Below are 14,297 nucleotides of genomic sequence, written 5' to 3' on the forward strand. Positions count from 1 at the left end.
AATTTACGAAAAAAAATTGTCAAAAAGAAAAAAAAAAAAAAAAGAAAAGTCAGAGCCCAGGAACGCTGGCAAACTGGGAGTGCGGCGTGTTCCTCACGTGGTCCGGGCTGGAGCGCGGGGCTCCCACCTGTCGGCCGGGCCCTGGCCCCGGCGGCCCCGCGCAGCCCCCGCGCAGCCCCCGCGCAGCCCCCGCGGCCCGCGACGAGGCGCAGGAGCTCCGTGACCTACTGCCCCCGGGACACGCGCTCCGCCCCGCCCCCCGGCCGCTTCCATTGAAAAAAAAAAAAAAAAAAAAAAAAAACCGCTCGGCGATCACGTGAAAGCGGCGTGCCGGCCGCATGACGTCAGCAGCGCGGCCCAATGGGAGCCTCTGTTTATGTCGGGGGTCGCCGGAATCTGCGAGGCCGGGCGCGCAGCCTCGCCCCGCCGCCCCGCCGCCCCGCCGCCCCGCCGCCGCCGCGCCGCCCTCGGGCTCTGGTCGCGAGCGCTCCGCAGGGGCGGGACGCGGCGCGGCAGCAGCGCCGCGGGGAGGGCCGCGCGGGTCGCCTTCCGCAGCCGCTCCCCCGCGCCGTTCCCGGGGCGCCGCGCGCCTCTAGGCCGGGTCCGCCGCTGCCGGCCGCCGCGGGTGCCGGGTCCGCGTCCCCCACCAGCGCCCGGAGGACATGCGGGAGAGAGGATGACCCAGAGGGACACGCTGGTGCACCTGTTTGCCGGGGGGTACGGGCCGGGCCGGGCGGGCGGGCGGGCGGGCGGGGGGCCGGGGGGCCTGAGGCCCGCGGGGACGGTGGAGGGATGGAGCCGCGGCGGGGCCGGGCCGGGGCCGGGGGGAGGGGGCCGGGGGTGCGGGGCCGCGCGGCTCGGAGCGCGGCTGCAGGCCTCGCGGGGGCTCCGGGGCCTGGGAGCCGGCGGGAGGCGCCGAGGCCCAGGACAAAATGGGCGCCGGGGCGGCCTCCTCCCTCCCTGCCCCCTGGCGGCGCGGGCTGCGAGGCCTCCGCACGTCGCTCACGCGCGCCCGGAGCTCGGGGAGCGGCCGCCCCGCCGCCGGCTGCCAGGGTGGGCTCTAGGGGCGGGGCGGGGCGGGGCGGGGCGAGGCGCGCGGCCTTGGGGTTCTCGGGCCCCGGGAGCTCTGGGGGGCTTCCTGCCGGGGCGCTCTTCCCGGCGGCAGGATGCGGTGCCCAGCGGCAGCGCCGGGGGGTCGGACTCTCCTGCCCCCGAGGCCCCCGAGGCCCCCGAGGCCCGCTGCTCCCCGGTGCTCCAGGGCGGAGGCCCGGGGCGGGGAGGGCCGGCGCTCCGGCGGGCGGGCGGCTGCTGTGGGCCGGGCCCGGGCCCTGCGGCCTCCCGGGGGCCGGCCGAGCCTTCTCTCTCTCTCTCTCTCTGCCTTCCGAATTACTTGGGGGGAAATCCCAGCATTTTGGAGTTACTCATCTGTAGCACCGTAGTCCTCAAAGAAATGGCTACGGTGACTTAGGCTGAGGCTCCTTTCTGTCTACATATGACCCTATAAAGCCGCATCCCCTTAAAGGGTGCATTTTTGTTTTTAAAATCGACCACTTTTAAGACTTTATCGCCAAAGTCTGCTTTGGCCACTGCTTTCCTTGGGTTGGCGCATTCACTCAGCAAACTTTTACTGCACACGGCCATGGGCCAGCCACGGTTGTGGAGTAAAAAAAAAAAAAGAAAAAAAAATTCCTTTTAATCCGACAGACCCGAGTTTAGACGAAGTTTACTTGCCGTATTTCTCGTACTTTTACCAATAATCCGTGTTTCTGATAGGTTAACCAGTCGTCTTGGCAAATTATTATTATTTTTTTTTTGACCCATTAGCCATGTAGATGTTCTTGTAAAGACGTTAGGGAAATAATCAGGCTTTCTCCTGTAATTCCATCACAGGGTAATATCTGAAAGTGAGACTGACTGCGCATCTACGTCTTGCTGTTTTAATTTGAGCGAAAAATGGACAAAACCTGTTACTTTAACTGCTTCATTTGTAAGATGAGGAAAGTGCACTCTATGATCTCCAGGGCCCTTCCCGGGTTCTAACATTTCTATTACCCTGCATTCAAAATTCATATATCAAGTTTTGTTAAATGTAGGGGCACCTTAGCTTGATTGCACTGAATTCTCAGTTTGAATTAACATCGTCTGTCTCTTTTTTGTTATTAATATATGTAAAGGCCCTCCTTTATTAGCCTTTTCTTTAAAAGTACAAATGAAGAGTTTTTGCAGCATCTAGACAGCAATAGATGTAGGAGCCTCCCCTTCCAAAAGAACCTAGCATTTGCAGGTTAGTTAGAATATTAAATGAGGTACTCTAATGCAGGGCCTGACACGACATAGGTTATCAGCCTTGTAAAAATTCCCTTCTTTTGTATTTCTTGATTTTATATTTACATGTGGTTGCATAATTTGCAATAAAAGCTAGTTTATCTTTTTTTTCTAGTTTATCATTTTTAGAGGAATATTAGAATTAGGAAGGATGGCAAAGATTATCTGGTTCAACCCCTTAAAATATGGAAAAATACTGAGGTGTATTGATTTACACAAAGTCCAACAGCTTTCTATATGTGTAAAATGAGAGGTAAATCATCTCTACAGCTCCTTCCAGCTCTATATTATATAAAGCCCATTTTGTAGAATATCCTGGAAATCTGTATTGTAAGCATTGTGGAAATGCAGATAATCTTTACAGATCCTTCCATCTCTGTATTATATAAAGCCAATTTTGTAGAATATGCTGGAGGTATGTATGGTTAATTTTGTGGAATGCATGTTGTGTCAGTAACATTGTTCTCAATCGAAGATGTTGAGTTCTTTTATATATGAAAGTTGCTTATTTAGGCTGTCACTTCTGGGACATTCTTCATAAAAAAACGATTTCAGGGACGCCTGGGTGGCTCAGCGGTTTAGCGCCACCTTCAGCCCAGGGTATGATCCTGGAGACTTGGGATGGAGTCCCCCTCTCTCTGTGTCTGTCGGGAATAAAAAAATAATCTTTAAAAAAGAAAAAAACCTGGATTTCATTATCTTTTATACTGATAGAATTATATTAATTAGTATTGAGAAAAGTTATTTTTTACTTTAGCAATAATAAGTAATTACAGAAAAGGTGAGAGAGCTTTTAATAGCTATTGTGCCTGGGTATCAGATTAAGTTATGAAAACTCAGTATACTTTAATAGAATTAAATAATCTTTCACAGTAGCATTTATTTAATCTTAGTCAAAATTGATTGAGTAGGGGGCCTTTGGATTGTTTCCCTGATGATTATAATTGTATTCAGGTATTGTATTTATCAGGATCTCAGAGAGATTTCTAATAGCAAGTCTAGTAGCTATCTTATTAAATCAGGAACATTTGCAACAGACCAGCACTGGAACTTGGGTCTGGGTGACATGCGTAATTTATGCTTTCTTTAAGATACTCTTTGTTCCCATTATATTTTTTGCCAGAATTAATATTCACAGTTTATAAGGTCATTGGTTAGGTCAGTTGAGTTGCGAAGGCAGTTCATGACAACCTGCAAAAAGGATGTAAGATTTAATTTAAGCTATATTTTCAATAAAACTGTGTGTATATTAAATTCTTTAATAGAACTATATATTGTGTAGTTATTGTGCCAGCCATCCACCAAGAGGCAGTTTGCTTTTTTTTTTTTTTTTTTTTTTGAGGGAGAGATTGTCTCAAATAGGAGGAATAAACCTTAGAAACTGTCCTTTCTAGATTTTTGATGTTAAAGATTTTATTTATTTATTCATGAGAGACACAGAGAGAGAAAGGGAGGTAGAGACACAGGCAGAGGGAGAAGCAGGCTCCATTCAGGGAGCCAGACGTGGGACTCAATCCCAGGTCTCCAGGATGACACCCTGGGCTGCGGGCGGCGCTAAACCACTGCGCCACCAGGGCTGCCCCAAGACTTTTGATGTTATACAATAATGAGCTTGTATGCTTTTAGGTACCAAACTTGGCTATTCTTTCTTGGAATTCTTTGCCAATTAAAGCACTTAAATCAAGTGATTTTGAACAGTAATTTTTTCATATAACAATAAAGCTCCAACGTACTACTTTATCATTTTTTATTATTATTATTCATGAGAGACACAGAGAGAGACAGAGAGGCAGAGACACAGGCAGAGGGAGAAGCAGGCTCCATGCGGGGACCCCGATATGGGACTCCATCCTGGGACTCCAGGTCATGCCCTGAGCCAAAGGCAGACGCTTAGCCGCTGAGCCACCGAGGCGTCCCACTACTTTGTTATTAGTAGCAAATTACATTGGTGTAATTACAGTTACAACTGACCTTAACTCATTGGCCACATCACTGGGTCAGAGAGACTCAGGAGCAGTTAGAAAAGAAAGTGAAGACCTGGATAAGTGTACATAGTGAAATGATAATGACAACATTTGACATAGTTATCATTTTTTATATGTGAGAGCACCTGAAATCTACTCTTAACAATATTCCAGTGTTCAATACAGTAGTAGTAATTTTAGTCATTATGCTATACGTTAGAACTTTAGACTTGTTCATCCTACATAACTAAATTTGTAGTGTTGACTGGTACCTTCCCATTTCCCACACCTTTTTGCCCCTGCTATACCCACCTTTTATGCTTCTCTGCTATTTGACTTCAGATTTCACATTTAAGTGAGGTCATGTAGTTTGTTTTTGTTTTTGTTTTCTCTGTCAGGCTTTTTTCACTTAGCATAATGTCTTCCATGTTCTTCTATGTTGTTGCAAATGGCAGGATCTTCTGCATGGTTTTCTTGATCCTGGATTATTCTTAGCTACATTACATTCTACATTTCTATCTAATTTTTAAAAGCATTATATTGGCTGTGCAAATCCATGTTCATGAAGAGTTAGCCTATTTTATGAGTAGTAAAAAATACTTAACTCCGTATTCATTGCTAAGAAACTTTCTTTATGGGAGAATAGAATAAAACAAATAATTTTAAATGTTATGGTTTTTATGTAGAATGTTTTAAAAATAATTTCTAGTCTTTCCCATTAATTGTTTTATGGCTTGGTTGCTTAATAAAATAATTGTGCTGTCCAAAGGTCATATAGATTAACAATGAGACACATAGTATATATTTAATATATTTTATTTGTACTCACATCCCTTTAGTTGTGAAGCTTAGAATGTGTTGTCCCTTGCTTCCATCTATTAAGTAGCCTGCTGCTTTAATCTTGCCCTAAATTGACCAGTGCATAGAAGATATCTCTACTCAAGGTACTCAAGATGTATAATAATAATAATACAGAAGAGGGGTGCCTGGGTGGCTCAGTTGGTTAAACGTCCAGCTCGTGATTTTGATGCTCAGGTTGCGATCTCAGGTTTGTGAGATAAAGCCTGTGAGGCTCATTGCTGGGCGCCGAGCCTGCTTAGGATTCTCTCCCTCCTTCCCCTACACACACTGACTCACTCTCATTAAGAATTAAAGACAACAACAACAGTAAAGAACAGATTTTTCCTTTTATATCCTTCCTGGTTAAATTGCATCTAATTTAGTATAAAACATCATGCTTCAAATTGTACAGCAACCCATTAGTGGATTATGAAATCAGTTTGGTTGATTTATGACCAACGTTATAAAAATAAAAGTATTCTGTGAAATGTTTGTGCATGTGGATATATTGTGTCGATGTAAAATTTTTTTTTTTTTTGATGTAAAATATTTGTTGTGGATCGAAGTCAGAGATTTGAAAGGGAAAGAGCTGGACTAAGAATCAGCAGAGGGATCCCTGGGTGGCGCAGCGGTTTAGCGCCTGCCTTTGGCCCAGGGCGCGATCCTGGAGACCCGGGATCGAATCCCACGTCGGGCTCCCAGTGCATGGAGCCTGCTTCTCCCTCTGCCTATGTCTCTGCCTCTCTCTCTCTCTCTCTGTGTGAATATCATAAATAAATAAATAAATAAAATTTAAAAAAAAAAAAAAAAAAGAATCAGCAGATTTGTGTTGTCCTTTAAATGACTGTCAACTTGGAGCAACTAATTTTCCCTGGCAGGATTTTTGTTTCCTTAATGTGCAGAATAAGGGAGTTGGGCCAAATGCAGTTTCCTACCTCCTAAATCCTGAGTTACCAAATGCTGCAGTGTTCACTCACTCATTCAGCATGAGTGCTTGCTATGTCACAGGCATTATCAGAGATTTTGGGGTTATAGTAAGTGGACATAAATTGACTTCCTGATGCTTACATTATAGCAAATATAAAGTAAATAAAATATTTAATATGTTAAATGGCAGTACGAGCTGTAGAGGAGACTAGCGCAAGGAAGGTGGATAAAGGCAGTGTGAAGGATTTTATATATGGTGATCGGAGGGGACCTCGTTAAGAAATGACAACTTTCCAAAGATAAAGAGGCAAGAATATCACAGATGAAACAGCAAGAACAGATCCTGAGGCAGGAGCGTGGTTTATGTATTACACTCTAATTAGAGTTACAGTAGAGATCAGTGGCTTAGACCAGGATAAATATGATGAGCAGTGGTCAAGATTCTAGATTTATTTTGGAGTACTGAGTCAAAGATACCTGCACATCATATACATCATTTTTTTCATGGGGTCCAGTGAGTGGGTCCCAGAAGCATGGACTACCTTTTCCATTTAAAAACCCCTGCTGGAGACGCCTGCGTGGCTCAGTGGTTGAGCGTCTGCCTTTGGCTCAGGGCATGATCCTGGAGTCCTGGGATCAAGTCCCACATCAGGCTCCCTGCATGGAGCCTGCTTCTCCTCTCTCTGCCTGTGTCTCTGCCTTTATCTCTGTGTCTCTCATGAATAAATAAATAAAATCTTAAAAAAAAATTAAAAAAATTAAAAACCCTGCTGTTTAAAATTTTAAAAAGTTAAGATTTTGATTAAAATTATTTTAAAAATAAATGAGTTGTGTATGATTTTTTTTTTTTAATTTTACTTATTTGACAGAGAAAGCGATAGAGAGCACAGACAGGCAAGGGGCAGAAGGAGAGGGAGAAACGGGCTCCCTGCCTGCTGAGCAGGGAGCCCAACGATGTGGAACTTGATCCCAATATCCCAGGATTATGACCTGAACCTAAGGCAGATGCTTAACTGAGCCACCCAGATACTCCTGCATATGGTATTTTTTAAAAAGCTGCTTTAAGATTTTTATTAATCAGCATTCCCCAGCTCCCCTCCCCACACATCCCCTTCCTAGTGAGAACTTCCTATATGTCTGAGCTATGTAGAATTTTCTTCAAACTTTTTCTTCTGGTAGATGCAGATTTAGTTATACTGTTTCCCCTTTCTTTCTATCTTCTCAGCATATAATTACATCACAATTTTTTGGTTAAATAGTTAATGTTACCTTATTGTGACAATATAAATGTGATTGATGTTGATCTTTTCTTCCTTGAATACCGCCCCCCGCTGGAATTAATAATTACTACACATTTAAAAATATTTGCTTAGTTATGTGAGTACTTGAATATTTAGTTTCATATGATCAGATATATTCACATCAGTATTTTATTTCCTGTAGATCTTCATCCCTTTGAACTGTTACCACCAAATCCTTTCTGGACTGGTTATTTTCTAAGCCTGACATTTCACTATTATCTTGGAATTCTTTTCTTCCTCTTTCTGGGTTATTTATTCTGTTCCTAAATTCAGTCCTCCTCTCCATTTTATTGAAATGTAATGGACAATAATATTATATTAGTTTTAGATGTACAACAAAATTATTTGGAATATTCTTTTAGATTAATCTCTTCTAGAACACATTCTTTAGTAGCTGTGTAGGAAAAGGTACAAGGTAGGAAATTACTAAATATTTCTTTGTCGGCAAGTTTCTGCTTGACAGATGTGGTATAGAATTCTAGAACCAGTGATCAGTTGTTGGGAATTCTGATGCTATTCTGACATCTCCTGTGTATGTGACCTTTTTACCTTTGTGTGGACGTTGATGGAATCTTTGTTCCCAGCATTTTAAGATTGTGGTAGCTCCACTTGGTGTAGAAATTGGTTTTTTGTTTTGGTATCTATTGATTCTACCTGTGAAACCTGACATCAGAGGTTCTTCAGTTTATGTTCTTTAGAGAATGAAGCTTCTGCCTGGGGATATAGTTTTACCCAGTGTGAGGGGGGTGGGGGAGATCCCACCTGAGTATCCCACCTTTGCTATATGGCCCCTTCTCTTTACAGTTTTTACCTCACCCCCATCTTAAATACTTAGCACTAATCCTTAGGCCTCTGAGATTCTGCAGAGCTTTTCTTTGGTATTTCCTTCTGCCAGCCGTCTTCCTCTTTGCTAAGTCAGTTACCCCTTCCTGTATGCTTCGTTGCTTGAAATTGTGGGTCTCGTTCGGTTCTCCCCTGGTTCTCTCTGTCCTGGTGGCATATTTCTTTAGACAATGAGATTTTTGACATGGAGAGGAAACAATCTGTTGTTAATACAGTTTTCATTAGTGTTTGATTCCAATAGTTTTGTTCTCTGCATCAATTCTAATTGGAGTTCACAATGCATAATAATTTTAAGTGACTTTAAGACAAAAACAGCATGAGAGATATAAGATTGTCACCCTTATGTTTACATGCATTGAATTTCATAACATCAAACTACTTCAGGACAACCTAAGTGCTTGTGTGTATACCCATTTAAACCATCCCCCCAACTCTGTATAATTTAGATCCTCATTGCTTGTTGAATTTTTTTAGATATCATTATATATCTTGTCTGTGGTCTGGCCATAAAGTATTTGTAATAGTTAATGTTGGAATTTCAGCTATTGCTATCTGTAATAGATGCTGATAACTTAAGTAGCTAATATTTATAATTTTCTATATGCCATGTCATGAGATACTTTACATGGGTCATATCATATCATCTTTACAGCAAGGCTGTTTTCCCTCAATAGGTTGTTTTTGTATAATAGGTTTATTTTCTTGTAGCCACAAGTGACTGGACAGGAATCTTGGCCTTTGTGTTAACTTTGCATTTCTGTTTTTTTAAAAATTAATTTGTTTATTTAAGCTTTTTTATTTAAGTAATCTCTACATACATTGTGGAACTCAAACCCACAACCTTAAGATCAAGAGGTGCATACTCCATTGATGAATCCAGCCAGGTGTCCTTGTTTTTTGTTTTGTTTTTAAGTAGGCTTCCTGTCCAGCACGGAACCCAGCATGGGGCTTGAACTCACAACTCTGAGATCTAGACCTGAGCTGAGATCAAGATTTAGCTTAACTGACTGAGCTGCCCAGATGTCCTGAATATCTCTGTTTTTATTTATTTTAATTATAGAAGTAATTCATGTTCATTTTGAAAACCAAGAATACATTTTTTATGTTTTATGGAATATAAAACCAAAACAGATATACATGGTTATTTTTTTTTTAATTTTTTATTTATTTATGATAGTCACACAGAGAGAGAGAGAGAGAGAGGCAGAGACACAGGCAGAGGGAGAAGCAGGCTCCATGCTCCGGGAGCCCGACGTGGGATTCGATCCCGGGTCTCCAGGATCGCGCCCTGGGCCAAAGGCAGGCGCTAAACCGCTGCGCCACCCAGGGATCCCCGATATACATGGTTATTATAAATTTTGGGCCTGTTTGATTTTTATGTTCAATTAATTTAATAAGTAAATATACTAAACAGTTTTTAAAAAGCCAGGTAAATTCAAGTTAAAAACAGGTATGGGGACGCCTGGATAGCTCAGTGGTTGAGCATCTGTCTTCGGCCCAGGGAGTGATCTCAGGATTCCCACAGGGAGCCTGCTTCTCCCTCTGCTTGTGTCTCTGCCTCTCTCTCTGTGTCTCTTATGAATGAATGAATAAATAAATATATTTTTAAAATATGATTTATTTCAAGTAAATAATTATCGTAGTATGAATACAATGTGTTTTACTCCACAGGCTGTCTTGAGTTCTGCAGCATATGCTACAGCGTCTACTGTGGTGATTCACATTTCTTGCCACTTAGGCCTCAACAATTAACAGAAACAAACTTGTGGCTTCTGTTAAGGATTTTCCTTGTGGCCTTTTATATAAAGTTGACCCTGGAACAACATGGATTTGAACTGATAGGGTTCACTTATACATGGATTTTTTAAAATAAATAACAGTACTGTAAATGTCGTTTCCTTATGGTTTTCTTAACATTTTCATAGCCTTATAGTAAGAATACAATATATAATACATATACAAAATATATGTCAACTGTTTCTGTTATTGTTAGACTTCCACTAAGCAGTAGGCTATTAGAAATTAAGTTTTTGGGGAGTCAAAAGTTATATGTGGTGGGACACCTGGGTAGCTCAGTGGTTGAGCGTCTGCCTTCAGCTCAGGGTAGGACCCCGGGATCCAGGATTGAGTCCCGCATCGGGCTTCCTGCATGGAGCCTGCTTCTCCCTCTACCTGTGTCTCTGCCTCTCTCTCTGTCTCTCTCATGAATAAGTAAATCTTAAAAAAAAAAAAAAGTTATATGTGGAATTTTGACTACGTGGAGTGGAGGTGTATGGTGCCTCCAGCCCCCATTTTTTTCGGGAGTCAGCTGTAATGAGGTTTTAAGCCTATTTCATAGCTGTTTAAAAATACAACCTGTTCTTATTTATTGAGTATGGAGTGCCCCTTGATCCAGTTAATTTTGTTTCAAATCCCTTACAGCTGTACTATTTATCCAATTGATGTGTTGATTTCTGACACTGTAATTATGGTTTTGGGGTTTGATTTTTAAAAATTTTCCTATTTAAAACTTCAAGTGGAATTTTTAAGAAACATTAAGTTTATTATAATTAAAATTTTAAGATTATATAATTGTATTCAATTCCAGGTAGTTCATATATTTCACATATCTTTTTTTTTTTTTAAGATTTTTATTTTTAATTTATTCATGAAAGACAGAGAGAGAGAGAGAGGCAGAGACACAGGCAGAGGGAGAAGCAGGCTCCATGCAGGGAGCCTGATGTGAGACTCAATCCCGGGACTCCAGGATCACGCCCTGGGCCGAAGGCAGGCGCTAAACTGCTGAGCCACCCGGGGATCCCCAGATTTCTGACTAGTTTTCACATACTCAGTTTTTTCATCAGATTTATCAAGGTATATACAATAAAATTCACCAAATAAAATTTATTAAGTGCATAATTCAGTTGAGTTTTGGCAAACATATAAGGTACTATGACTACTATCGTAGGATATAAAACATTTCTTGTATCCCAAGAATTCCTTCGTGCCCTTTGCCGTCAGTTCCTACCTACTCCACTACCTCTGATTTCTGTTCTTCTAGTTTTCCCTTTTCCAAAAGATCATAAAAATGAAAATGTCCTAAAATAAAAATCTTTTGTCCTTGACTTTTTTCAGTTAGCATAATGCTTTTGAGATTCATCCAGATTGTTGCTTTTTATTGCAGAACAATAATAATTACCATCACTTGTTTACCCTTCATCAGTTGATAGACATTTAGGTTTCTAGTTTTGGGCTATTAGGAGTAAAGCTACTGTAAATATGCATGGACAGGTTTTTGTGTAGACCTAGATCTGTGGATTTCTTGCTCAATACTTAGGAGTGGGGTTGCATGGCAGTTGTATGTTTCACTTTGTAAGAAACCAACAAGCTACTTTTTCTGAGGGTTTTTTGTGTGTTTTTTAAAACCATTTTTCTAAAATGCTTACCATTTTGCATTCCCACCAGCAATGTATGAGATTTTCAGTTGGTCTTTCTCAGCACTTGGCTGTTTCTCATTCTTTTTAGTTTTAGCCATTAATAGATACATTGTTATAGTTCATTGTGCTTTTAATTTGCATTTCCCTGATAAATGATTTTGAAAAAAAAAATCTATTTATTTGCATCCATTTATCTGGTGGTCTTTTCCAGCTTTTTTTTTTTTTTTTTTGACGTGTTTTTATCATTGAATTGTGTTTCTGAATATAAGCACTTTATCAAATGTGTGTTTTGCAAATATTTTCTCAGACTTGGCTGGTCTTCATTTTCTTAATTTCTTTCAAAGAGTGAGTATCTTCTATTTCTACACACACACACCTTTTTTTTTTTTTTTTTTTTTTTTTTTAAATTCTGGAGGTAGAATTGTTTAGTATATTCCTAAGGTGGGCTGCTTGCTTTTTCTTCCTTTAATGCCCGTGTAGAAGTCCAGGTTACTTCTGATTTAGTCTTTTTTCTCTTTGACTGTGGTAAGAGCTCTTGAGTGATTTTCCTCTGGTTAGAAAACAGTTCTCAAGGTTTCACTTTGTAGCTAGCTATTAGTGGTTTAAGAGAAAATTATTTCTCACTCTTGCATTTTTAAAAAATATTATTTATTTATTTGTTTGAGAGAGAGAAAGCACAAGCAGGGGAAGAGGGAGAGGGAGAAGCAGGCTCCTCATTGACCTGGGAGCCCAACGTGGAGCTCAATCCCAGGACCTTGGGTTCATGACCTGAGCTGAAGGCAGACTGAGCCACCTAGGCACCCCCCTCACCCCCACTCCAGCTCTTGGATGTAAAAAGAATAACTACTTGGCCTCTTATATTCCTTAAAAAGTCTAAATGATGTTGTTAAGAGCTTTTATTTTGTTTTGGTGATCATTTTTTTTATTTAGATTGGATTCTTCTAGCTAAACTTTATAGTAAGAATACAATACATGATATGGGGCTAATATACTAATTTTGAGACTCAGATGTCTTTTTTTTTTTTAATAAGTAAAAGACTTCTGAGTATTTGAATATTTGAAGTAGGAAACATGAGTATCCATCAGTGCTAAAATTTTTATTGCTCTGAAGACCATTTCTTGACTTTTGAAAAATGGGATAGGAGTTTAAGAGATAACGATATACCTCAGATAAGGATCGTAACAGTACCAACCATTTGGAGTCTTTATTCTTGCTGGGTAACTTAAGCCCAGGTACTAAAGCTGTATGCAGTCAAATAAATGAAACATTAAAATTGTTTAGTCTTTTAAAATAAAAAATCTTACCTTTTAGTACCTTGGTGAAGCCCCAGTTGCTCTCCCATTTTACAGTCTTAAATGTGTGTTTACTAATTTACGAAGTAAGTAGATGTCTTTCATTTTCTCGTAGATGTGGTGGTACGGTAGGAGCTATTCTGACATGCCCGCTGGAAGTTGTAAAAACACGACTGCAGTCATCTTCTGTGACACTTTATATCTCTGAAGTTCAGTTGAACACCATGGCCGGAGCCAGTGTCAACCGAGTAGTGTCTCCTGGACCTCTCCATTGCCTAAAGTGAGAGCACAGTGTTCGCGAATTTGGTTTTTTAGTCTGTTTACCTTAATGATACCCATATGTTGTGTGTGTTTATATTGTCACATTTAAAAAGGTGTTTTACAAACTTAATAACTTAATTACTCTGAGTTATGTTCATCAGAAATGATCATTCTTAATGGATAAGAACAGTGGCTTGAATAATATAAAATGTAGTTTTCCCAAATCATGTGTATTTGTAATATTTTTCTATATCCAACGGATGTTTTCCAAAAGTATTATAAGTATTCTATTGGATTATTTATCTTTGAAATGTGATACTTTGAAACTCTTTTTCTGTGTGTGTTTAATTTTTCCAAGTACTGACACAGTAAGTACATCCACTTGATGGCAATATGTGATTTTTTTATAAAACCTAAACATAACGGAAATTTAAAGCAGTGTTCTACTAATTTTTAAAAAGTGATTCAGTGTTTGTTTCATATTTCTTGGTGGTTTGAAAAAGATTTGTTTTTGCATTTTACCATACTTCATTATGTTGCACATTGGATTTGAAACTTCAAAACTATTGAAATTAAGTTTTACATGTTCAAACTGAGATACGTAACTTGTATCTGCCTTATCAGGTCAAACTTGGAACATAATCTATTTGAGCTTAGTTCAGTAGTGTTTATTTTGTGGTAGCAAATAAACTCAATACTGTGTGTTTTACCTTGGTTTTTAAAAGATTTCATCAGTTTTCTTCAAACTTACCTAAGTACATGATAGGTAGAATAAAACTGTTCACAATTTTGGATTAAAATGCCATAATTATAAGCACACTTGGGTGGCTCAGTTGGTTAAGCATCTAACTTTTGATTTCAGCTCAGGTTGTGATCTCACGGTTGTGGGATATAGCCCTTTATCAAGCTTCATGCTGGGCATGGAACCTGCTTAAAAGTCTCTCTCTCCCTCTCCCTCTCCCTCTCCCCTCTTCTTAAAAATAAATAAATAAGAAAAATGCCATAATTGCAGGTGGATATCTGATGAATAAGAGTATTATCAATCAATGATATCTGATGAATAAGAGTATTATCAATCAATCTGATTAATAATAATATATTGATAAAAATAGAATATTTTACCTATT

At 40.4% G+C, this 14,297-nt stretch overlaps 1 protein-coding gene across 1 annotated transcript in view; it reads left to right on the forward strand.

Moving 5' to 3' along the window:
• The first annotated feature begins 368 nt into the window (after nt 1-368).
• SLC25A36 (solute carrier family 25 member 36) overlaps nt 369-14,297 on the forward strand; it is a 37,127-nt gene continuing 23,198 nt past the window's right edge. The window contains exons 1-2 of the mRNA XM_025448727.3: nt 369-717; nt 13,025-13,189. Coding sequence (XP_025304512.3) covers nt 377-717; nt 13,025-13,189 — 506 coding nt within the window. The 5' untranslated portion in view covers nt 369-376. The remainder of the gene's footprint in view (nt 718-13,024; nt 13,190-14,297) is intronic.

Source organism: Canis lupus, chromosome 23 (assembly GCF_003254725.2).
Source record: "Canis lupus dingo isolate Sandy chromosome 23, ASM325472v2, whole genome shotgun sequence".
Lineage (NCBI taxonomy): Eukaryota > Metazoa > Chordata > Mammalia > Carnivora > Canidae > Canis > Canis lupus.